Source organism: Peromyscus leucopus, chromosome 15 (genome assembly GCF_004664715.2).
Source record: "Peromyscus leucopus breed LL Stock chromosome 15, UCI_PerLeu_2.1, whole genome shotgun sequence".
Lineage (NCBI taxonomy): Eukaryota > Metazoa > Chordata > Mammalia > Rodentia > Cricetidae > Peromyscus > Peromyscus leucopus.
The window spans coordinates 53,938,428-53,962,982 of record NC_051076.1 but is presented as its reverse complement, the minus strand read 5'-3'; the positions used below and the strand labels follow the sequence as shown (position 1 = coordinate 53,962,982).

General features: G+C 48.9%; 1 protein-coding gene across 1 annotated transcript in view; it reads right to left on the bottom strand.

Moving 5' to 3' along the window:
- The window catches only part of Lgr6 (leucine rich repeat containing G protein-coupled receptor 6), a 126,518-nt gene that overhangs the window by 18,287 nt on the left and 83,676 nt on the right, over positions 1–24,555 (bottom strand). Inside the window, 4 exon segments of the mRNA XM_028876636.2 lie at positions 1,546–1,617; positions 1,820–1,891; positions 4,338–4,406; positions 19,729–19,800. Of these exon segments, the coding sequence (XP_028732469.1) occupies positions 1,546–1,617; positions 1,820–1,891; positions 4,338–4,406; positions 19,729–19,800 (285 nt within the window).

Here is a 24,555-nt window from a genome sequence, read left to right as displayed (position 1 = left end):
ATCTGTGCTCTCAGCCTCAGCCTTCTGCTCAGGGTCTCCACCTTTTGGGGAAATGTCATCTTCCCCAAGCCTCCTTCAAATAAGCTTCTCTGGTCCCGTTGGAAGTTGAACCATGCTTAGCAGGGTCCAATAACTTGTCTGTTTTGGGTTTTTTTTTTTCTTTTGTTGTTTTGTTGTTTGTTTTTGAGACATAGTCTCTCTTTTATATAGAGAGACTGGCTGGCTGTCCTGGAACACACTATCTAGACCAGGCTAGCCTCTAACTTATAGAGATCCACCTGTCTCTGCCTCTTAAGTGCTGGGATTAAAGGCATGTATCCCCATGCCCAGCTCCCAATCACTTTCTTAAATTGATACAGCCCTGCCAAGCCCAGAAGTGCTGAGACCAAGCCCAGCGACTTCAGCATTGAGGCCTTTGGCTTTGTCAAAAGACAGAACCAAACCCAGACAAGGGACATGGGAAATGTTCCATGTTGTGATTGTTTGGCTTTGATATGGGGACTCCTGTAGCCCCGATTGGTTTCAAACTCATTATATAGCAGAAGTTAGCCTTGAACCCCTGATCTTCCTGCCTTTACCTCCAGAGCACTAACATGAGTATGTGCCACCACTCCTGGCAGAAATGTTTACTTAAAAAGGAAAGTGTTGAGAGAAATGTCACATGCCTTTAATCTTAGCCCTTGGAGAGTAGAAGCTGGAGGATCAGGAGTTGATGGCTAGCCTTGGCCACATGAAACCCTGTCACAAACCAACACACAGTGTGTGAGAGACCCTGAGGAGGCAGAGTGGCATCCAGCAATGAGCCGGTAACAGAAGTTAAGGGCCTAGGCTCATGCCTGGTCAGTACCTGAGCACCTCAGGCTTCATCTGTGAAATGGACCGGACGTCCCTACCTCACAGGTTGGGGTGAAGAGGAAATGCAATTGGAAACATGGGACTGAAACATGTGCCTGGAGGAGGTTAGCTGTGCAGAGTGAGGCCGCAGGATGCTGTAAACAGTCCACGGAAGCTTTTTTTTTTTTTTTTTAAGAAGTGGGTGGGACCTTGGAGTTGGAAGAGTAGGGGAGGGAAACAAAGGACTGCCTTCAGGCTCAGCGTGAGAAAGATGGCACAGGAAGCTAGATGGCTCAGGAAGCTGTGCCGCAGGGCACTGGAGAAGCAGCCTGGAGGACACACAGAATCCAGAACCTCAGCCCTGTCCACTACTCTCCCCGTGGGTATGTAGGGGGCAACTACCACAAGCCAAATAAAAACCAAAAAGGTCAAAGAAGGGCCCCGGGGTAGCAAGAAGGGCTGTCTTCATCCATGTGAGATACGGGAAGAAGAAGACAGGCACAAAGATGGAGGGAGACCGTTAAGCTCCAGCGGGTCTGGGGACAGGTCTGAGAAAGTGTTACCATCTAGAGCCCCAAAGGCCTCTCCTTCCGGCTGAGCGGTGCCTGGCCAAGAGAGGTCACAGGCAGAGGGCAGGAGAGGGCAACCAGGAGGGAATAGGGGAGAAGTCCCGAGGGCAGCACCAAGCAGTGACCTCGGGTGCCCACTTACAGCGTGTGCAGTTTAGACAGGTACTGGAATGCCGACCTTCCCACAAACTGGATTGGGTTGTCATAAAAATGTCTGGAAGAAAAAGACCCGAGCCCCAGTTCAGATGCTCACTTCTGTTCAGGTCCCTACTGTTCTCGGCGGTGGGGACTCAGAAGAGGATAACAGCTCTCCCACATTCCTGCCTCCCTGGCTCTTTCTGGGGCATCCCTTCTCTCCGCCCCCACAACCTCCATCCTTTAAAACACACAACAGCAGAAGCAGGGGCGGCACTCACATTGTTTGTAGGAGGGGGTTGCCCATGAAGGCCTTCTCTGGGATAGCCTTGATGTTGTTGTTATGGAAACCCCTGGAAGACAGCACCGAGGATCAGTGAGGACTGGGAGAGAGGTGTGGAGAGGAAGAGAATGGAGTTCCACGGGGCTTTCTGACCGTTGACTAGACAGGTCCTGACATTACAGGGATCTCAGTCTGGAAATCTCAGCCTCCAATCCTGCCTGTGAATTTTCTTCTCTGTTCCACAGTATACTCAGCCTTTCCTGGTGCGTGCGTGCGTGCGTGCGTGCGTGCGTGCGTGCGTGCGTGTGTGTGTGTGTGTGTGTGTGTGTGTGTGTGTGTTGGGAGGAAGTGGGGACAGTTCCCAGGTCTCAGAAAGCCTATGAGAATGAATAATTCCAGAGTAAGTAGTTGAGCTCAGGTCCTAAGGAAGGGACCCAGTCCTTGGTCATGTGTGGCCTAAGGAAGGGACCCAGTCCTTGGTCATGTGTGGCAGGAGCCATGGTAGGTCCCCACAGAGGAAGCCATAGGTGTGTGGAAGGAAAAGGAGCGTAAAGAAAGAAAAGAACTTCCGGAGAGATGGCTCAGCGGTTAAGAGCACTGACTGCTCTTCCAGAGATCCTGAGTTCAATTCCCAGCAACCACATGGTGGCTCACAGCCATCTGTAATGAGATCTGGTGCCCTCTTCTGGCCTGTAGACATACATGCTGTATACGTAATAAATAAATAAATCTTTAAAAAAAAAAAAAAAGAAAAGAAAAGAAAAGAAAAGAACTTCCAGGGGATCCTGGGTGAGGAAGGCTCTTCCTGAAGTGAACAAACACAGAAGGGGCAGAGCAGCAGAGGCGTTAAATGTCTGTGGATGGCGTCTGTGAGCAATGGAGTACCCCACCACGTGTCTGGGGTCTGGAAGCCAAGAGCGGTGAGTTCGGGTTGCTGTGACACTTTCCCAAGAACCAACCTGTTGGGCTGAAAATCACACAGCCCAGTTTGAGCGGGCCTTTTGACATATCCTTCCTACTGCAAGCCTCTGACTTTGCGAGCCCTGGCATCTGCTCACTTCTTCCCATCTCCTGCTGTCCCAGCATTCCTTTCACTTATGCTTTGTCACTCACGGTTCATCCTCAGGTGTCTCTGGCCAATGCTGCCCACCAAGGCTTGTTGCTTCCTTCATTCCTTCTAGACAAATTTTTTGTTTGAATAGCTCTTTTGTGTCTTGGGCTAGGTCAAGCTCTGAGAGGTTGAGAGATTTAGATAATAGAGGTCCTCTCTGCAAGCAGCTTTCTCTCAGTAGATGATGCATGCATGATTGGATGGATGGATGGATGATGGATGGATGGATGGATGGATGGATGGATGGATGGATGGATGGACGGACTGATACCTAAATGTGTATACTTTTTCCCCAGAAAAAGTCATGAACCTTCATGTCCCCTTAATTGGATTCTGGTCTGTATGTTAGACTTCTGAGGTCACTGAGCATACCCCATCAAGCTTGGTATCCCTTTGTGGGCATCCTTTACCTTAACTTCTTCCTGTCAGGACCATGTTTGTACCCCTCTGCTGACTAAAATACCTATTCTCTTCCGTCATCATTGCCACCTGAATCCCACTCATCCTTGGAGACCAGTCTCAACAGACCTCAGTCTACAGTGAGCTGTCTGCTACTCTGAATTTCCATGGCTATTTTAGCCAATAGTACACCACAATTTAAGGCTGAAATTGTATGTTGCTTTGTCCTGTTCCTGTTTCATGAATGTTCCTTTGTGTCATGGATGAGGCTGCAGGAACCTTTTTAGAGGATCCCATGTCTATCTTACCCTTGGTTTGTATTAACACCGAACACAGAACTCAGTCTAGTGCGTATTCAAATAGAATAACAAATGGTTGGGAAAATGAGATTGTTCAGCAGGTAAAAGTGCTTGTCACGCAAGCCGGGCAGCCTGAGTTCAAGACCTGGAACCTATATAAATATAGGAGGAGAGACTGACTCCACGAAGTTGTCTTCTGACCTCCACACATATGCTATGGCACGTGTACCCCCCCATGCATACATCATGCACACTCATGCATGCATGTTCACACACAGCTGAAATGATAATAATAATAAATATAATAATAAATGGCCATGGGGCTCCAGAGACAATTTTCTAATCCTTCTAGGGATGGTAATAAAGAGTGACCCTATAAACCAGCCTCTGGTTCTCCTTCTAATTCTTCTTCAGATATATAGCCAGGGCAGTGCCAGGTCCAAGCTGCAAGAGATGGTTTCTTCCATGTATGTTCCCAGGCTTGAGGGACCTAGGGCCATTTATCCTGATGTTGCGCCCCCAAGAAACGTTCAAAGCCAAACTTCCAAGAGCTGTGACTACCATGAGCTGCTCTCGGGCTATGGAGGGTTTCCAGCCACAGCTTTTATAAGGACCAGTCACAAGGACTATGGGAGGTGATTTGGTGAGTTAGCTGGCCTCTGCCCCTGGAAGAAGCACCCCCAGAACACACCAACAGAAGATCTTACAGTTCCTGCAGCCTGCCCAGGGTCCGGATGGCCACGGGGAATTCCTGTAGCTCATTATAGTTCAGGTCTCTGGAATGGAAAGTGGAACAGCCATTAACTCAGAGGCTTAACAGGGCATGTCAGGGTCCCTGAGACATGGAAACTTGGCTATAGGATTGGCCCGGGAGATGGGTTTTCCAATCTGTTGGATCCAGCTGCCAAGGTCTGAAAACACATTTTCTGAATGTTTGTACTCCATTCCTGCTCCACAAATCCCCAGGCTTGGAGCCTTCCTGGCAGCAGAACTGTTTTGAGTAGGGACACATTTTAGGGGTGTGCATATCTGGAACTGCCTACCTCAGGACAATCTCTACAAATCTCAGGAAGGTTTGTTTTAGGTCTTTGGATTCATGGGATGGAAGAAAAGAGAGATGGAAGTGATCTTTAACATGTTACTAGCTCTAGTGATTCCAGAAAGTTCTTCAGATTACAGCTACCTTAGCGACAGCCTCTGCTGTTGTGAGATGGAATCTCCCTGGGTATCTCAGATGGCCTTGAATTTTTGATCCTTCAGCTTTAGACTCCAAAGTGTCGGAGTTATGACTGTGTGTCATCACATGTGGCTGATTTTTACCTCTGGATGGCGGCACGGGAGTTAATCTTTCCTTTTTCTTCATTTAGCTGCAGTTGCCATTTTTTATTTTACACAGGGAACACTTATCACACGCATAATCAGAAAACAATGAAAGAACATTTTCGGCGGGGCAGCAAGCCAAGTTGGCAAGGATGAGGGGAGGCAAGCTTGCTAATAAACTAAATGTGCACAACTTCTAACAATCAGATATCTTTTCACGTTGAAATTCACAAAATCAGGCTCTCTTACAGCTATTACCCTACAGGAAAGTCCACACCTGAGTGTGAAGATATCTGGATAAAGATACTCATAGTAGCATCCTTTTAGGTAATAGAAGTCAAATACTGACTGGAACCATAAGCAATCACAGCTTTCCCCGCCCACCCGCCCACCCCTCACTCCTTCAAGGGACTTTTTGGTTTGTGCCCTTGGGCAGCAATGATAGGGTAAAGGGAGGAGAAACGGGGCAGGCTGGGGGTTAATTTTATTTTCCTCAGACATACTCAGAAATGCTCGTGACAAGTAGATAAACCCAAAGGCAGTGACGCCTGCAGGAAGTGGGGGGGCGGGGCTTGAGCCTTGAGAGGAATGGTGAAGAAGAGTGACAGTTTCTTTGCCCACTTGTATGACTGCGCTTTCTTAAAATTCCCTTTGCTGCTTTCTGGGGAAAGCAGTCTCAGAGGACTTCCCGAAAGTGTTACCTCATCGTGTGGTAGGATTCCCTGTCTGTCAGGGCTGTCACGGACTTCAGGAGAGACAGCAACTCTCAAAAAGTCAACTTCAGTCTTGGCACTAAGCCGCCAATAAATTAGCCTATGTGTAATGTTCCTGACTTGGGTGGGTGGGGGGTGCCTTGATGCCTCCCAAATCCTGCGTCTGAGGTGCGCAGTCCCAGGCTTTGGGACACACGTCAGAGTGTCAATTCCTGGGATGTCAACTGACCCTTTCAGGGAAGACCCTGGTCCAACTTTTCAGCGTTTTAAAGCCATCCCTGCCCTGACAACTTTAATGGTTGTCCGAGGCCAAAGCAGGGGGCTATGTGGAAGTCTTTTGATTGCAAAGTACCCTGGCAGAGTTTGGGGGGATAAATGTCACGTTAACACAGAGATAATGACAGGCTATTCTGCATGGGAGGGTCATTCCGCTTAATAGGCCGCAGGTAGAGCCAGGAAGCCAGCCTAGGAGGCCCGAGGAGCAGCGACAAGCATCTGGCAGCCAGTGAGCTAGATAATTGTCCCCTCTACACAGAGACTAATTGCCCATTACCCTCAGACTGCCCTATCGATAGCGGTCATTAGACCGGAAAACCCCTCTGCACTGCTCTGTCCTTTGGTAAGACAGGCGCAGCATTGGTCTCCCAGGTCTCCCAGTTCGGTTTGCTCGCAGAGATGCCCCCACAGGCTGTGTGAGGGGCAAGGCTGGGGACAAGCGGCGTGCGGGATGACTGAAGGCCGACCTACCGAGACTGGAAACAAGGGGACTTTTCTGACTCTGAGGTTCAGCCAAGGACGGCACAAGTCACCCAGTGCGTCAGGTGAGGAGTGTGGAGCGTGCAGGCAGCAGAAGGAAGAGGCAGACACTGTTTTGGTCTCCAACTCCATAAACGGTTTGTTGTCACAGCTCAGTGTTTTAAAGTCAAGGCCCCCCTTGGATCTTCGTTCAGTTCCTTTAGGAATCCTCCACTGTTGCCCACAAAATTACATTTTCCATAAATAAAAAGGATATATCTTCATTCAAAATGCTTCATATGGAATATTAATATTAATATTAGAGGTAATAGAATTGTCTCTAACACAAAGAATTGCAGCGGTCTAACCTGAGAACCTTTGGTTGCAATCTATTCCCTCTGCCTAGAATATCCTTCCCCTAGATATTTGTATGGCCTACTTACTTACTTCACCCAGGTCTTTCTCTAGATTGCCCCTCTTCAGAGACGCTTTCTCAGGTGTATTTCAAACACACCCTGTACCTCACTACGCCTTTATACTACATTGCAACGCACCTCAAACACTTCTCAGTTTCTCCTCTCAAAATGTGGCCGCGCATAGCTGCTTCGTCTTCATATCTCACTGTTTCAGAATCAAGTGCCCCCTTTTAACATGGCTCCATTCCTTCAGAAATTCTCGATGCTGGCCCACGAAGAATGGTGGTTTTCATAAGTAGTAAAGATATGACACTCTGAAGATGGGCCTGACCTTCTCAATGGCAGTGACCGATACAAGATAGAGGTAACACGGCGTGACCTGGCCCTAAGTCATAAGAGCCTTGCAGTCTCTGCCTTCACAACCTAGGAATCCTCACTCCACGTTGTAAGGAAGCCCAGGCTGGACTCATGGGTGAGCTGTGTGAGCTATGTGGAGAGGGCGAGCTGACAGCCAGCAGCGAGGCAGCCAGTAAGTGCATGAGGCTTAGCCCGACCCCTCCTAGTAGGCTCCTTAGCCCTTGCTGAGCCTCCAGGGACTGCTACCTCCTGGATGAGCCCAGGGGGCCCAGCCAGGCCATGGACTCACAAGCAACAAGAAGGTGCTATGTTAGGACGCTAAGTGATTTGAGTGTTTTTTATGTCACAAGAGACACCCTCATGTCTTTGCCTTCGGAACTTATTGGCACATGACATATTTATTTTCTTCCTACCCAACCAGAACAAAAGCTCCTTGAATGCAAGAATTTTGTCTGTTTCACATTTTAAACACCAGAATAATATCTGACGAAGAGCAGGACCTCAACAAGTATGTGTTGAATGAATAATTGAAAAGCTCTAAATAAGCTTAATAATTTTTTTTCTTTAAAAATCAGTAAACTCATGAGAATTCAGGGTATTTTGAGGCACATTCTTGAGATTTTTTTTTTTAGGTCGTTGTCAAAATGACACAAGATAATCTAGAGTGACAGTGAGAGTCACCCCGAGCCACAGAGACCATGGAATGTGTCCTGTGTGGCTTTGTTCTCATGGAGCACTTACACAGCTCATTGGACCCATGTCCAGGCTGCCAAATTGAGTGGTTCCAGTTCTCCTTGGCAGTTTTTGGTCAGGAACTTTGCCAGGAGGAGACAGACAGCGGGAAAAGGCAAGCAAACTAGAAGGCTATTTTTACAGAGACATGTGGGAGAAGAAAAGTTGGTATAAATGTCCAAAAGAACTCAGCAAACTCCTTACCAGTGAGGTGGCTGTGCTGGCATGTCTACATAGATTTAGTGACCTGAGAAGTCGCCACACTCTAGCTTTGTTTGGTGCCATGTAGATGGAATCTGGCTCTAGTTATCCAGGGACTGTCCTTGTAACCCTCTCTGCACCCGATGAATTCAATTCAACGCAAGAGACACCAAGAATTCTGCTGGGCAGAGTGGAAGATAGAGATGGAAAAAAGCACATCTGTCTAGACAAATGCAAGTGCTGTGAATAATGCTTTTGTACACTGGTTTAATAAAACGCTGATTGGCCAGTAGCCAGGCAGGAAGTATAGTATAGGCAGGATAAGCAGACAAGGAGAATTCTGGGAAGAAGAAGGCTGAGTCAGGAGATGCCAGCCCACAGCCCAGCCAGCAGCGTGTAATGGCACACAGGTAAAGCTACGGAACACGTGGCTGCATACAGATGAACAAAAATGGGCTGAGGTTAAGTGTAAGAGCTAGTCAATGGCAGTTCCGAGCTAATGACCAGACAGTTTATAAGTAATATTCAGCTACACGCATGAGCTAGGATGAGCTCCCTCAGTACAGTGCTGCAGGTCCTGGAGAACACACAAAGCATCAGGGCTGTCGCACCTGGAGAGACCACACCTGAAGGACTGACTGCGTGGGAATGGAATTTTGAACTAGGTTTGGAGAACACAATTCAGAGGAGACGGAACATTTTGGAGAGAAGTGAGTGGTGTAGCTCCACTGAAGCATGTGGAAATATGTAGAGGGAAGGGACGCTGACCCTCACGGATTGCCACTTACTGTCCCTGCCTTCCGGCCATAGATAGATAGAGGGACGTTGGCTGAGCACTCACTGTGGGGCTTTGACTAAATGATGCCCATCCTCCAACAGTCTGGAGAGATGGAGAGATGCGTTCTCTTCCTACACCCTTTTCACCAGTTGAGGGAAGTGAGAAAACATACCATTTGCTCAGTCATCAACGCCTAGCAAGTGACTCCTGTGGAGATGACTGCCTATTTGCCCCAATTCCTACTCCCTTTGTTCTGTAATTGCACTGTCCAATACCACAGCCACTCGCCACATGTGGCTATTTAATTATAAGTAAACAAAATTTTAATCTCAGTTCTAGTAGCCACATTTCAAGTGTTCTATAGCAACATATGGCTAGCAGCTATTGTATTAAAAATGCAGATATAGAACATTCTTACCATTACAGGAAAATCTATTGGATGGCCTAACAGAAAATAATATCCAAAAACATAGTAAGAGTATATTTCCCAGCTTCCCTTGCAGTGGGTGTGGCTACATGACCAGATTCTCCCCCAGGAAGGTAGGCCAAATTTTTATCTGCCTTTTCTCAGCCTGGTTTTTTATATAATACCAGGCTTTTCTCCTCCATGGTCTGTCTATCTTACCATCAGCTAAATGCTCTAGAATGGCAAGAACCCAGGTTCCTGAGTCACTGTATGGAGAAAATGTCACATCCCCACCCCCAATTCTCCTGGAACTGCTACATAATCTAGGAAACAAACAAACAACCACCCCACCAAAAAAAAAAAAAAAAAAAAAAAAAAAAAAAAAACAGGCTTCTACCTTGTGAGCCGTTACACACAGCAATTTCGCCTATCTTAACAAATCTGGTATCACAGCTAGGATTTGAACCCTGATGGCCAGAGTCTGGAGTCTACACTCTTAATTACTACACATCTGCCAGAAAGAGCTTTTTAAAACACAAATCTGACTCGGTCACTCTCCTACATTGAAAAGTCTAAAAGGGCTTTTAGCAAAAAGACTAAACAAAGCCCAAATTCCTTAATGTTGCTTCATCTGCATTTCCAACCCTGCATGTGTTTTCCGATCTTTGTGTTTTTGCCGGGACCACTCCTGCCTTCAGCCTGGAATGCCCTTTCTCTCCATCCTCAGCTGTGGAAGTGTTACTCATTCTTTGCAATTGGGTTCAAATATACCTTTCTCCATGGACTCAACCTCATCCCTACAGTTAGAATGAGTCACTCACTCTCTCAGCGGTTTTCTGGTGCTTTCTTCGTCAGCAGGCAAGACATTCATCGGTGATGATGATTGTCTTGGTAATAATAGTCATTACTGTGGAAGGGTCATGCTTCTTGGAGGTGTGTATATATTAATCCATTCAATTCCTGCCATTCCCTTGGAAGTAAGCACTGTTATTGCCTTCATTTTGGAGATAGGAAACTGAGCACGAGACAGGCGGTCATTTGGCCACAGCTGTGCATCTCATAATGTAATAGCTGGGATTGGAGTCCAGACAGGCCAAGAGCACAGTGAGTTTATCTGCATGTATACCACCCCTCCATGAGGAAGCTTGGTGAGGTCAGGGAGCACCTGAGTGCTATTTTGGATACCCTGTAATCCAGGTACAGGGCTACATATGTGAATGTCCATTGGCAAAGATTATCATTTGAGACCATTGCACAAGACCACATGATGGAGACCCCTTTAGCCTTGGGACTGGCTGGTTCAGGGCAGCATTCCAGCCCTTTGGGAATCTACTCTACCCTTGGAAACCACGGCTTAGTCTGACCCTTAGGATGCTCTAAACTTCCGATAGAAAACTCGTCCGTGGGTCTATGACTTTCTAGTCCATTATCTTTAGTAGTCCCTAGAATCAGCCAGAAGCCCGAGAAGAGTTCATTGTTCTGTTCACTCCTCGCAGGAGCTGAAAGCAAATGGGGAAGGGCTAAGTTTACAGAGAAACCATCCCCCTCTCCACCTGGAGCTTGGTCTGGAAGATGCAGCTGCCGGTGACTAATCCTCCCCTTCACCTGCTTAGCAGTTTTCAGCCAAATCCAGTCACACGGACGACAAGCCCGTGTAGTTGGTCAGAGCATCTCAGAAGGCCACCCAAGCCCTAGGAGGCTTCAGGACCCCCAACTCTAGTCCTCTCCTTGCCAGCTGGGTACGCAGAGTGTCCAGCTCCTGAGATCTCTGGGGAGCCTTGCTGCGGGTCAGTGGGCACAGCGGGTAGGGTTTCATACATCTTCTTCTTATTGATGAGGGAACTGGAGCTTGGAGAGAAAAGGTAAGTGGCTGGAGTTCTTAGAGGCAGACCTCAAACCCAGGCCTTTTGGCCACTGGCTTAAAACACTTTCTCGACCAACCAACGTTGGATCCTGGTAAGACTATGAACAGTAGGGCTCGGAGAGAAGGAGAAGGATGAAATGGTGAAGGGGAGGGGTCTATAGGACTTCTTTCAGGTGTTCATAAATGTGCAGTAGTCAAATGATTATTATGTAGAGGCCATGTGTTTGTCGAACTTCTATTTACCAGCCACATCACCTTGGTTTCTTCAGCGTGCTTCTTGCCCTGAAGTTGAGGCTACCCATTGCAGATGCCCTGGTCACCTGGCCCAGAGACTGACCGACCCACAGTAGCTGATCAAAGAACACCAATGCTTTTTACCTCCTCCTTCTCTAGACACAGCACACGGGGCACACACTTCCTTCCTCACACACTACAATTGTAGGTGTTCAGGTTGCTCTCTCTACTTTTCATAGCAATTAAGAAAGATGAATTACATTAATTGGGATTCCACTTACATTTTATTATCAAGACTAATATTTATGTTTATTACCAGATCTCAGATAAGGGCACATGGGGAAATGTAGGTGAGCCTGGCTCCACAATATGAGACAGGATGCACAGCCATTTTGGGTAAACTGTAAACTCTGATCCACTTTATCTCCCAAGGCCTGGAATAAAGGCGAGCAAGCACAGTGAATGCATGTCTTAACTGCTCTTCCCACACCGCAGATGGAGCACCTGTCTTGAATCCTACTACACGTGCATGGTGCGGATGCCTGCAGAGCCAGGAACCAACACTTTATGACTAATAGCATTGTTTCACCTTCTAAACAGCCTACATAAAAGGCCACCCATTAATAACTGCAGCAATTAGTAAAATTGTCATCAGTTTCTATTGAGAGACACAGGCACGCCCTCCGTCCACCTACACGCTCTTCCTTGCCAGTTGTACATTCAGAATATACCCGGAGCAATAGCAGGCTGGTTTTAACAACAGAAGCTGGTCTTTCATAGTGAGATTGCTTGTTTTCCTGATCTAATGAAACACCTGGGTTCGCAGAAGCCTGGGCTTGGAAAGGAGATAAAAGGACACAGTCTAATCAGCCCCCACGGCAGGAATGAATTCCAAGATTCTGGTGAGATGGGAATCCAGTTTTTGCTTGGACTGTCTCAATGGTAGAGCACTTGCTGGGTTTGTTAGCTGTCCAGTGCAACCACTGTGCGGCTATTCTACACACTGAGAAAAACTTTATCACCCTGAATCTAAACACTGCCTTCCCCACCTCCCTCGGCTCTTACTGCTGGCTGGAAGTTCATGCATCCCATGTCTATCTAACAAAACGAAACATCACACCACACCCAAGGCTTTTCCCTGGGTCTTTGAATCACATGTTATAGGCACTCATCTCCCTCACCTAGAAAGCCCTTGTCACTCTGAAGATGTCATACCCACAACAGGATCTAGTCTTCTGGTTTTGATCAGATTCCTGAGATAAACTTGGGTACCAGGGTCCTGTTAATGCAGAGCACCTGAAGGTTCTAACGTCTGACCTCAACAGTCTGAAGGTTGAGAGACCATTGCAGTGAGCAAGGCCCACATCCAGGGCACATCAGTAGGTTAGAGCATGGGATATCTATGCTAGCTACTGGGCACTGAGGACTGACTAGTGGATACTTAAGCCTGAAGTTCAGGAGCGAGGTCTGGGTTGGAGTTGTTAGCAAACTCATAGTATTAAAAGCAATGAGAGCCTCTGGGAATGTAGACTCTGTAGAGTTTAAACAGAATCAGCCCCTGGGTATGGTATTGCTAAGGGCTTGGAATCCCAAGGAACGGAATGTGAGCAGTACGTTAGTGATAAGGGGCTTGAGACTCCTGGGCTAGAATCCTCGAGTGTCAGTGACGCCTACCTGTTTGGACAGAGCCTGCAATGGGTTCTGGTGCATAAGAGAAGCTTAGTATTCGTGGGATGGTTGAGTCCATGGCAACAGGAGCAAAGGGAGTGGTGATAATTGATTCTTTCCAGCTCTTCCTTCCTCCAGATATGCAAAGGCTAGTCTTCAACTCCTCGGTTCCCTCTCCCTGGCATCTGTTAAGGATCCCTGGTGAAGCTCTCCACCCCTTAACCTCCCGTCCTTCTCCATTCCAGACCAGCTGGCTGGGGTTCCTGGGGGAGTGAGGGGTGGAGTGGAAGTCCAGTGCTGAAGATTTTGCTCCCTCGCCAGCAGGGAGGAAGGGGCGGCAGTGACAGGAGGCGACCTTGGCTACCCCCAACGCCAGGGCGATGGGAAAGGGAACGCCGTGCTGGGAAGAACTATTAATAACTCGTCATGGTCACAGAACGCAAGACAAACTCATTGGGCAGCTCAATTTTCTGCCTGTTAAAAGTCATTAGTGGTTCTGCGGGGGAAGCCAGAAAAAAAAAAGTTTTATATGGAACAATAAATTCCTCTATAAGCCACAGAAGCCCACAAATTTGCAGCTAATAAACCCACAAATGTGAGATGATTAAGAATGGGAGAGGAAGGAGTTCCTTGATACCCTGCCTCAAGAGGCCTTGTGGTCTGAGGAGCTGACGTGGGGCCAAGAGCAGAGAAACAGAGTTCTGATCCTGCCTCTTAATTCGCTGAGTGGCCTTGGACAAGTCATTTACTCTCTGCCTCCATTTGTCCATTGTAACAAGAGGATGCACAGTTCCTGCCTGTCTTCCTCAACAAGTGTGGCGGGGGGAGGGGGCAGGGGGGCAAGAAATGAGATGTGAGATGAACTAGCTATTGAATTATTAAGGAAATTCTAATGTTCCTAAATATAAGATATTCATGTTAGAGCTGGGATAAGCTGGGCAGGGTAGCTCACAACTGCAGTCCTGGCACTCCAGGAGACTGAGGCAAGATGATGTCTGTGAGTCTGAGGCCAGCCTAGACTACACACACAGACCCCGTCTTGAGACAAAGTGAACAAAACCAACAGAAACCAGTGAAGTGACCTGATTTGCCTTGAGACACAAAACCAGAAAAGAGCAAGCTATATGGCTTAGGTGATTGCCGCCAAGCCTAATGAATGGAGTTTGCTTCCTAGTAACCAAATGGTAGAATCAAAGGACCTACTCCTGAAAGTTGTCCTCTGACCTGAACATGAACATTTGTATACAGACAGACAGACAGACAGACAGACAGACACACACACACACACACACACACACACACACTAAAGAAATACAATAAAATTGAGAAAGGAAGAATGAAAGAAATCAGAACAGATGGATGTGGTGACACATACCTGTAATCTTAGCATTAGGGAGGCTGGTATAGGGTGATTGCAAGTTCAAGGCCAGCCTGGGCTACATAGCAAGATCCTGTCTAAAGAAAGGGAGGAGGAGAAAGAAGAAAGAGAAAGGTCAGCAAAGTTCAACTAGACTTCTGCACACCCTCTGTCACGGAGCTTGCTGGTAAGGAACCGTACTATCTGAACTGTATTCCCCCAAAAGATATTCCCAACTCAGTCCTAACTGCTGGCACCTATGAAGATGACCTTGGGTACAGCACCTTTGCAGAAAGAATCTAGTGATAGATCTCCAGATGTCAGCCTAGTTAGTGGGGCAGGCCCTACATCCAATGATAAGAATTTTTATAAGAGAAGGCACAAATAAAGCTCTGTGAGGATGGAGGCGGAGACTAGAAGATGGCTCTACAAGCCAAGGAATGCCAAGGATTGCCAGGACCCATCAGAAGCTAGGAGAGAAGCAGAAAATATAGACGGCCCCAAACCCCACAGAAGTATCCAGTCCTGCCAACCCCTTGATTTTGAACTTCTGACCTCTAGAAGTATGGAAGACTAAATTGATGTTTTTGTTAAGCCACCAAGTCTGTGGTAGTTTGTCATGGCAGCCACAGGAAACTAATACAGTAGTCCTGAGTGCCTGAGAATTCTGACTCATCATGGTAATGAGTCACGGCATGGGGGCACTGTGACATGATACCTCCCGGTAGCACCCTCCCAGCCACCTTCAGACACATTCCAGCCAATACTCAGTGGTGAGGAGGAAAGGGAAAACCAAGGTAAGGTGGGCACCTGTGGTGTTCTGAGTGCTGCTCAGAGTCACCTCACTTAATGTGAACTTTGCAACGCCCTCTGGATTGTAAAACGTTGGCTTGTTCTCTGCTTGCGACAGCTGACGCTTTTCGAGAGGTCAGGTGACTTGAACGTGCCCCATGCTGATGGCAGTGTCAGGGTTTGAATGCAAGTCGACTGAATCAAGTCTAACCCTTGATCTTCTCTGGAATGCCCCAAGCCCTGGAAGAGTCTTGGTGGAAATCTGCCTGATGTTCTGTTCCAGATGAAAGGCTGATGGTCAGCCCAGTGCTGAGGAGTGGCCAGACATTTTCACGGCCAATTCCGAGTGAGCTGAGAGCGAAACCTGTTGATATTTGTGGTTTCAATGACAAAGAGACAGGAGTGCGTTTTCTAGCCACAGCTACTGTTGAAATAAGAACGTCCTTTGGAAACATCACTGGGATGTCAGTAGAGGATGCTTGACAGGGAATGCACCATTTTTTTTTACTTTAGGGGGGATTCTATAACGGTCTGCCCTGCCCGCCACACTTCCCAGTCCCATGCTGAATGCTGGTCCTGATTAGAGAAGGAGCTGAGCCAGGAGGCTTCTGTTCTCACTCAGGCTCAGGCTTTCTTCCAGAGGGAAATGTCCAGTCAGCTCGGGCTCCACTTGGGCCGGATTTGTTTAACAAGGTCATAACAAGGCCCAAGATCATTACCTGGGCTGGAGGAAGTGGGGTGCTATAGTTCAGAGCATCCCGCACCCACCCTCACCCTAGGTTCTGCTAAGATACAGGCCTCAAGTTCCCAGACATGGAGCGTCCCATCCCCATTTGTGTTAAGTATACAAGTCAGGACTTTGAACACTGTTGGTTGTCAGCCTCGCATGTCTGCCTGGGTCCCCAAACTTGAAATCCCAATGATTGACCAAGGTGCCTTGGCACTTGGCTTCATGGAGAATCTTCCTGAAAGTTTTTTTTTTTTTTTAAATCTGTATTTCTTTTATATCCCAACCTATATAACTATGGAGTCCTAGAACTGACCTGCCCTTGAGGCTACTAATGCCTTTAATGGTCTAACATGGAAAGAAGACGTGCTACTCTAGAGATGGAGAGTTAGACCATCTCTGTTTTGGAATTTTCCCAAAGTGGTGGTCACCCTCACCGTGGGAGATCCAAGGCCTGTGGATACAGGACAGAGCAAGCCTGGTCTGCCTGTGGCTGAGGCTTCTTGGCAAGGCTTGGAATGGTGACGACCATATTGGGAGACGCATCCTCCGGCGATACCAGGCTCTTCAGAATGCAGCATGGTTTGTTGTTGGGAACTGCCTGATTCTACCCAGCAGCAGAGGGCATAACAGAGTCCCACCCGAGACTCTACTCAAAGCTTCTTTAGAAGAAAGAGTGTGTGGTGCATGACTAGTTTGCCCTTGTTCTGTTTGGTTTTGTTTGAGGCAGAGTCTCATGCAGCACAGGCTAGCCTTGAACTCCTGAGCTTTCTGCCTCTTACCTTCTGAGTGCTGGGATTACAAGCAGGTACCACCACATCCAGCTGTGGCAGCCTCTTGCATTAGTGAAGAAAGCTGGGCTCGCAGAAGTGAGAGCCTGTGCTTTTGCCGGCCCAGCCTGCAGAAGGGCAGCCCGGCCTTCATTCCTGAGAACCCAAGAGAAGGCTGGGTGACACAGGTGCATTTTGTGGGGTACATCTGTGCTGTGCTGATATGAGGAGGGCAGTCTACCTGGAGAGAGGACGGCTGAGGATGTATGCTGCGTGGTGTGTCCTGGATGTGCCTAGTCTGGGAGCCTGTGTGGCCACGCAGGGACGTGCCCGCACCTGGCCCCTCCTCCCAGGTGGTAAAGCTGGGGGCTGCTCTCCCTCTGAAGAGAAGGCTGCAGAGGAGCCAAAACCACAGCCCGGATTGTGGGGGTTTGATCTTCCCTCTGCTGCCAGAGATGAGAGAGGTCTAAGTGGCAGAGATTTACAGGGCCCGAGGGAGAAGTACCCTTCCAGCGAGAAGTACACATGAAAGCTCCTGAGAAATAGCCAAGGCTGCTGAGTGCGCCAATTATGCAACAATTAAAAGCCTTGACTATCATTTCTTTCCCCTTTCATTCCCCAGCCGCTCCTCCTCCTCCACATCTGCCTTCCCCTGCAGGCTCCCCGAGAAAATGCTCTGGGGAACAGAAGAGAAAGAACACCCCCCCCCTTTTAATTGGAGATCAAAAGTTGGGAGTAGGGCTTGCTCTTCCAGGGTGGGAGGACACAGGGTGTCGTAGACACGAAGCCTCAGAGGAAGGGCTGAGGAAGGAAATGGGAGAGGAGGGCATGGTCCCCTCTATCTACGAGTCTCTGCCACGACTTTATATAACCCGGTGACATTATGTTACAGATTAGCAAGACTCTCTAGTAGGCAAATGGCTGAGCTCACACAGCTGCGGGAACAGGCAGTATGGGCTCCGGGCTGCTTCCTGCCGAGGGATTAACTGCTGGGCTTTTTGGTCTCCACACTGTAAAGAATGGAGGACTTCTCCTCATCTCTTCTTGGTCTTGGCTTTCCCATCTGCAAGGTGGGCATAGCCTGGGGGCCTTGTGTGTTGAGGCCAAGAAAGATGAAAGCGTCAGGGGGTGCTGAGCGGCAGGCCTACTCTATAACCCAGCCAGCCGCCGCTGAGCCAAGTGCCCCGCACAGCAAGACGGGGTGGCTAATTGAGAAAGAGTTAGGCAGGGTGCCCCGAAAGTGAAGAAACAGCTGCTTGTTGGCTTTTTTGAGGTGTCAACCCACACCCAGGATCTGTGCCCCCATCCTCACCTGATTTCCCAGCAGAGCTAAACAGCCCCACATTCCAGGGTGGATGGCGGGGAGTGGGGGGTGGAAGTGGGAGCGGGGTGCTTCCTCCCGCCCTGCTGTTGAATTAAAACTCCCAGCACCACCCTGGAGCTGAGCTGCTCTAGGGAGTCTCCAGAAACCTAGCACACAGTAGGTTCACACCCAGTTCACATTTGGCCAGATGATAGGGTAACAAGGCCCTCTCCTAAGGACTTCTGTTTCCTTGTCAGCACCCTGGTCTGCTCTGTGCACAGTTGGGGAGGCTGCCCTGGGAGGAACTCTGCAGCCTTCCTGGAAGCGAACTTTCTCTTACGAAGATTTAGAGGACTAGCCTGGCCTGTTCTAACTGTCCAGCCATCAGTGATAGCTATGGAGGAGGAGCACATAGTCTAAGTTCCTACAGTAGTAGGAACAGATGTGAACGTTCCTGAGTCCAGGCCGGGGCATGCTGCCCCGCACTACACTTCTTGGTATACAGTTGGCGAAAACGGTCTGACTGCCAGGAGAGCCGAGCCCAGCTCTGCCATTTCTCCTGCTACCAGAAAGCAACAGCCGTGTTCCTAGGAACCATCCCACAGAAAATAAGACGTGACCTAGGCATGAGTCTCTCGTCTGTTTCCCCACACCACCACAGATTCTGTAGCTAAGGCCTCTTGGGGTAGACTTTACACAGTGGGTTGTTTTTTTTCCCCCAGCATGTTGCTTCCCAGTCACAGCACATCTTCCAGAATGTTATCCTCTGCTGCTTGGATTCCTGAGACTTCCCTCACCTCAAGAGCAGTCTGGGGGAAGGGTCTTGAAAATGGGGGCTTGCTTCTAACTGGAGAAGGAGCTTCCAGAGGACCTGTGATCAACTCCTGATGTCCTAAGCCTTTCCCCACCCTCAGCGGCTCACACTTGGGTGTGACCTGGGGCCCTTCTCTCCCAGAGCGTCCAACCCCATGTCCTGCACCAGGTGGCGGTGGCAGCCAGTTCCCTCAGGGGAGCTGAAGACCCCAGCTGGCATGGCCCTCTTGCAGAGGCTGGCTGATTGTTTGCACAGTGGGGCCCACTCGGCGGGGGCTGGCAGGCCTCCAGAGGAAGTGATGGGAGGGCTTGGGTGCATTCTGACCTTCGCTGAATTCCTGGATGATGATGTGTGAATAATATGGCTTTTTGAGAGTCAACAGCTTGGGTGCTTTTTATAGGCGGGCTGAGGTGCTGAACGGGCCATCTCCCCATTAATCACTTAGCTAGTTAGATCAGCTGGCAAACAGTCCCAACATTATTCTGTGGTATGCCTCTCCCTTCTGTCAGCAGCCACCCTTAAGGAGACATCAAAACTGCCATCAAGTCAGTCCCAGCCCTACCCCCAAGCCTTCCAGTCTCCAAGACTCATGTCCTAATTCCTCTGACTTATGCTAGCTGTTTTCATGTCTGTGCATTATTTGATGTCTCTGCTGCCAGGGGCCCCACACTCCCACTTCCTCCGCCACTCGGAACCACCGCAGAGCACCCCGGACCCACCTGAAGGGAGAAGGAATTTATACTGAGCTACATCTCAGAGCTCAGTCCCAGGAGGGGCACATGGGTGACAAGCTTGGGGCCCGATCACACCCTGCTGGCCCTTCCTAAGCCCCTCCCCAGCTCCCCACACACACTCTAGTCACAGGTGTTATCGCCAAGCAGGCTAGGATTCCAGCAGGATCTCCCACTCACAGTGTCTCCAGATTGTGCAGCCCCTCGAAGCTGTGGGTCCCCACATGCTGGATGCGGTTGTTATGGAGATGCCTGCGTGGGAAGGAGAGACACGTCAGAATGTGTGGCACAACCTCAGGGCCAGCCAGGGCAGATGAGTGTGCACAGCACCAGGAGTAGCCAAGTGGACAGACAGAACGACCTCAGTGGTCTAACCCCTTCCCTCCAGGGACAAGCAAGTCTGCCAAGACCCACTCCTGAAGCCACAATTGCCGAGGCAGGACCGACCACGGGTCAGAGACCTTTTTAACCTTCCTAGTGAAGGAATCGGGAAGAGGAAAGGCCAGGCCACGGCTACAGCAAGCTCTGACTAAGCATGGGGAGAGAGGCCCTGATGTCATAGGGGCTCACATCCGAGGCTTCTTTTCTGGCCCGGCTCCGTAGGACCCAGCCAGCCTGACTCAGTGGCCAGACGTTCATAGAGGAGCCAGCAGCAAACCGCTGCAGACAACATATAATTAAAGGCTAAGCTTTGTTACAACTGGAGGGAGCTGTGGTCGTGCCGAGAGAACTGGGAGGCTGGTGAGGCTGAGGCAGCAAGCAAGGCCTGGCCGAGGTGGCCATCCTCAGCGGGGCCTCGACAGGCGGTCTGCGTGAGCAGAGAGAAGGGATTCCAGGCAGAGACGGGAGGCGGGAGGACGCATGGGCTATCTGTCCGTGCAGGCCTTGGCAAGCACAGTTGTGAGTAGAAAAGGGGAGAGTTTGGGAGAGATTCCCAAGGTCAATAGTTCACTGAGAGTAAGACAGAATTGCCTTCTGCCCACATGTAGTTGATCAAAAAATAATCAAGCCACACTCCACGACACCTGAAGCCTCACAAGGAGCCAAATGTCAGGAAAGGCATCCAGCCTTGGGTAGATACCCTGAAGACCTGTGGCCAAACAGTTTGGAAGTCTCCATCAGTCCTTTCTCCAGAGAACAAGCTGATGAGAAAACAAAACCTGACATCGCTCTGTGAAAATAAACCCTAGCTTGTGAGAATTAACCATGCAAATATTCTTGCTTTTCTTCCCTACTCTGTCTTCCAAAGGGAACAGGTGACAGAGAAAGAAAAACCAAAGCTTGAGGCTACTTTCTGAGCAGGAAGTCGGAGGTGCTAGCCTGGGGCACTCAGGTAGAGGGAGTGAGCGCTGCACTTAATACAAGAGGGGCCAGCCTAGGTGGTCTACCCAAGACCGGCCGGCCACCATCTCAGAGCATGGTGCCTCTCCAGTCCCCCCCACCAGAGTACAGAAAACGGGACAGAACCCACTTTTATGGACTTCACCCACACACTACATACAGCTTGGAGGGGACAACCAAGGGGGCCTAGGGATGATGTGTTAGACCAGAGCTTCGTGAGGGTTCCAGACGAAAGAAATCACAGGGTGACAAAGGAAGAGGACTACAAGGGACAGCAAAGTTCCAAGCCCTGAGGAAAATACAATTAAGGCTGAGTGTGGTGGTGAAAACCTGGAACCCCAGCACTTTGGAAGTAGAGGCAGGAGGATCAGGAGTTCAAAGCTAGTGTTGGCTACATAGTGAGTTGGAGGCTAGCCTGGACTACATGAGACCCTGTCTCAAAAAATAAAAAAAAAATTTACAATTAATGAATGACGAACAGAAGGAGACTGATCACAATTGTAGCCTTCTGCTACAAAACAACCTAAATGACATTTCAAAGAAAAAAAATTTAAATGAAAGGAAAAAATGACATTGTAAGTTAAGGTAATAAAGCTAAGGCCCCAAACTGCATTATTAATATATATATATATATATAATATATATACACCATAGATCATATGCTATATTATATAATATATATATGAGCTCATCAGTTTGAAACAAGGAACAGAGTATGCAGTGGTGAAAGCTGACTTGTATCAGACAGAACACTGGACACAGGGCTGGTGAGCTAACTCAATAGTGAAGAGCACTTGCTGTCCTGACCAAGGACTCGGGTTCAGTTCCCATCACGCACACTGGGCAGCTCAGAAGCCCCCGCAAGTCCACTCTCAGGGGATCTGACACCCTCTTCTGGCTTCTGTGAGCACTGCATGCCCACGGGGCACATCCACACACTTGGGCACACACACTTATAAATCAAATAAAGAAAAAGAAAGGCAAAGAAAGCTGGACACACTCAGGGTGGACATGGCAGAGGGAAACAAAAATTAAAATAGTTAAAAAACTAATTAGCGTTGGGGAACGTCAGCAACTGAGGTCTCTCAAGGAAAGGATCCCGAACATGAGACTGAAGATGTAATAATACAAAAAAAATTCTCTAGAAGAAAGAACAGAGCCTGCCCCTCAAAGGCATCCATTGTTCCGGGAAAATTAGATGCAGAACTTTCTACACTGTGGCATATTTGAGTTACGCTGTTAAAGTTCAAGAATTTACAAACATCTTTAGGCAGAAAAGGGAAATCACTTATGAGGGGCAAAAAGCAGGCTGGCTGGCTGGCAAAGATGTTGCTGAGCTGTGGGGGCACTCAACCAAAGCCATCCAGCTAGGTGGGGAGGGCCGCCAGGCTTTGGAGTCTCTGTTCTCCCCCCCATCTGTCCCACCAGGTCCCAGGAAGCAAGACAGACCCTCCCCCAATTCAGGAATCTTCTGGAAAACAACCCTTGCCTTCTGAGAATAAGTTCTCTTCTCTTACCAAGGCTTTTTAACTTTTCCTATTTCCTTCACCCTTCTCTCCCAAATGTCGTTCTATCGGCTTCCCAGACCCTATCTTCCCCTCTCACTTCTGGTCTAGACCATCTCAGCTTCCTAGACCTCTAGCTCCAGGCCTTCCCTCTCTCCTTGGGACTGTCCATTCAGCTCTAGAGTCCTGGCACCTCTTGTAGCCCAGCCAGGGACCGAGGCTGGGCTTACAACATTACACACGGGCCATTACTAAAGACATTCTGCTTAGTGTTCTGGCTAGTGCCGCCCATGTGGAAAGGGTCCGGAGACGTCAGAGCAACACCAGAGTTCAGGCTTTGTTGGAGAGAGCCTCGTCTCTCCCAGCACACTGGCCTGTCTAGATCCTGACGGGCCCTCACCCACCCCTTGCGGTTTTCTGTTTTGAGACGGAGTCTTATTATATAACCCATGCCGGCCTCTAACTTGCCATCCTCCTGCCGGAGCCTTCCAGACTGTGGAATTACAAGCACACCACACAGCCTACCCCTCAGCTTTAACGAACTTTTTTCTTGCCTCCTCTTGTGGCTGTTCTTCCTTATCTGCCTCCCGGGCTTCCCCACAGCTCACCTCAAAGTCCCGGGACAAGGTCCCCCAGCCTTCTTTACCCTTCAACGCCACTTCCAGCTCAAACCGTTTTCCTTCCCACAGTAAGAAAAGACAGAGGAGTGATGCTTCTAGCCTTGCCCTGTGCCAAGGGACCTGATCTGTTTCTGCTTTGCTCCTCTGTACAAGGTTCTCTCCTCTAATCCTCTGTCCCTTCCGTGGGACCCCCATACCTTGTATTGGGCTCGAATTTCATGCCAGCTTCCTAACTTCCAACCAAGCCTTGGAGTCATCTATGACTCCTCTCAACGTGGTCTTCCTCCCCATGAAAACCTCTGAGAGAGATCAATGCATCCTTCAACGTGCCCCCTACAGGAGCAACCTCCCACCCCTCCTTTCTGCTGCCTCCCCAAACTGAACTCTGATACAGGAGAGCCTCAGAACTAATTTCCCGTCTCTGGTCTCCATGTGCTCCCATCCATCCTTTGCTTTAACCATCCTAAAATATCCCCTTTTGACGTTCGGTTGAACCTGCAAGCTCCCCTCCACAACTGGCGGAGAGAAGCTAGAGCCTTTGCTCTTCCACTGCCTGTCCCCCAAAGTTACCTCTTTAGCCCCCCCCACACACACATTCTGCACAAGGACTCTCTGCCACAGCTGGATGGCCCCAGTCACCAACAGCAGACAGAGCCTGACTCCTCCTCCACGTCTTTAACGCTAGTCTAGTTCTCTTGGGTTGTCCAATCCCAATCTCTCTCCATGCCCAGCCCTGCCTTCCCTGTGAAGCTTTCTTCTTACTCACCCAGAGTTGGGTGGCCCTCTGTCTTTACCACCTCAGCTATGGCAGCAAAAGTCATGTCACAGCCTTGGTTGTCTTTTCTCATAGAGGAAACTAGACTGTAAGCCTCTCCAGGCCAACAACTCTGTCTCATCCTTCTGTGACCTTCAGTGCAACTTTTCTTCTGACCTCTATATGTGTACACACACACACACACACACACACCACACACACACACACACACACACACACACACAAGCTCTGTCAATGCAAACTGTTGCCCATGTAGCAGGGACCCATCATGAAGTTCTCATTTTTCCAGTCATCTTGTCTGTCATAGAGACTTGACCCCATTCCCATGTGAGGTCACAGGCGCATCACCAAAGCTAAAACCAGCCACATTGACTCTCAGAAGGGTGGAGGGTGTGGCTATTCCAGTAGAAGGAAGTATTCCATTGGGGACATTCATGTTCACTTCCTAAGTCCCAAAGCAGAACAACAGACAAATAAATCACTACCTATGTCTTCATGTCTCACATGGAACTAAGTATCCTCCATTCACGCTGGCCTAGAAAACCACACCAGATTTTCATGAACAAAGGAGGTAATGCTGCCACTTAGCAGAGTCACTAACATACATGTTCCTACAGCAATTAGTATGTAACCCAGAGCAATTATACATGACCTCCAAGCCCTTAGTAATTAGACTATGAACTTACCAATCACTCATAGCAATTAGCTAGACGCTAATTTGCACTGTAAAGTTCCCACTAGGAAGGCAGAGTTAACCCCGGCCCCT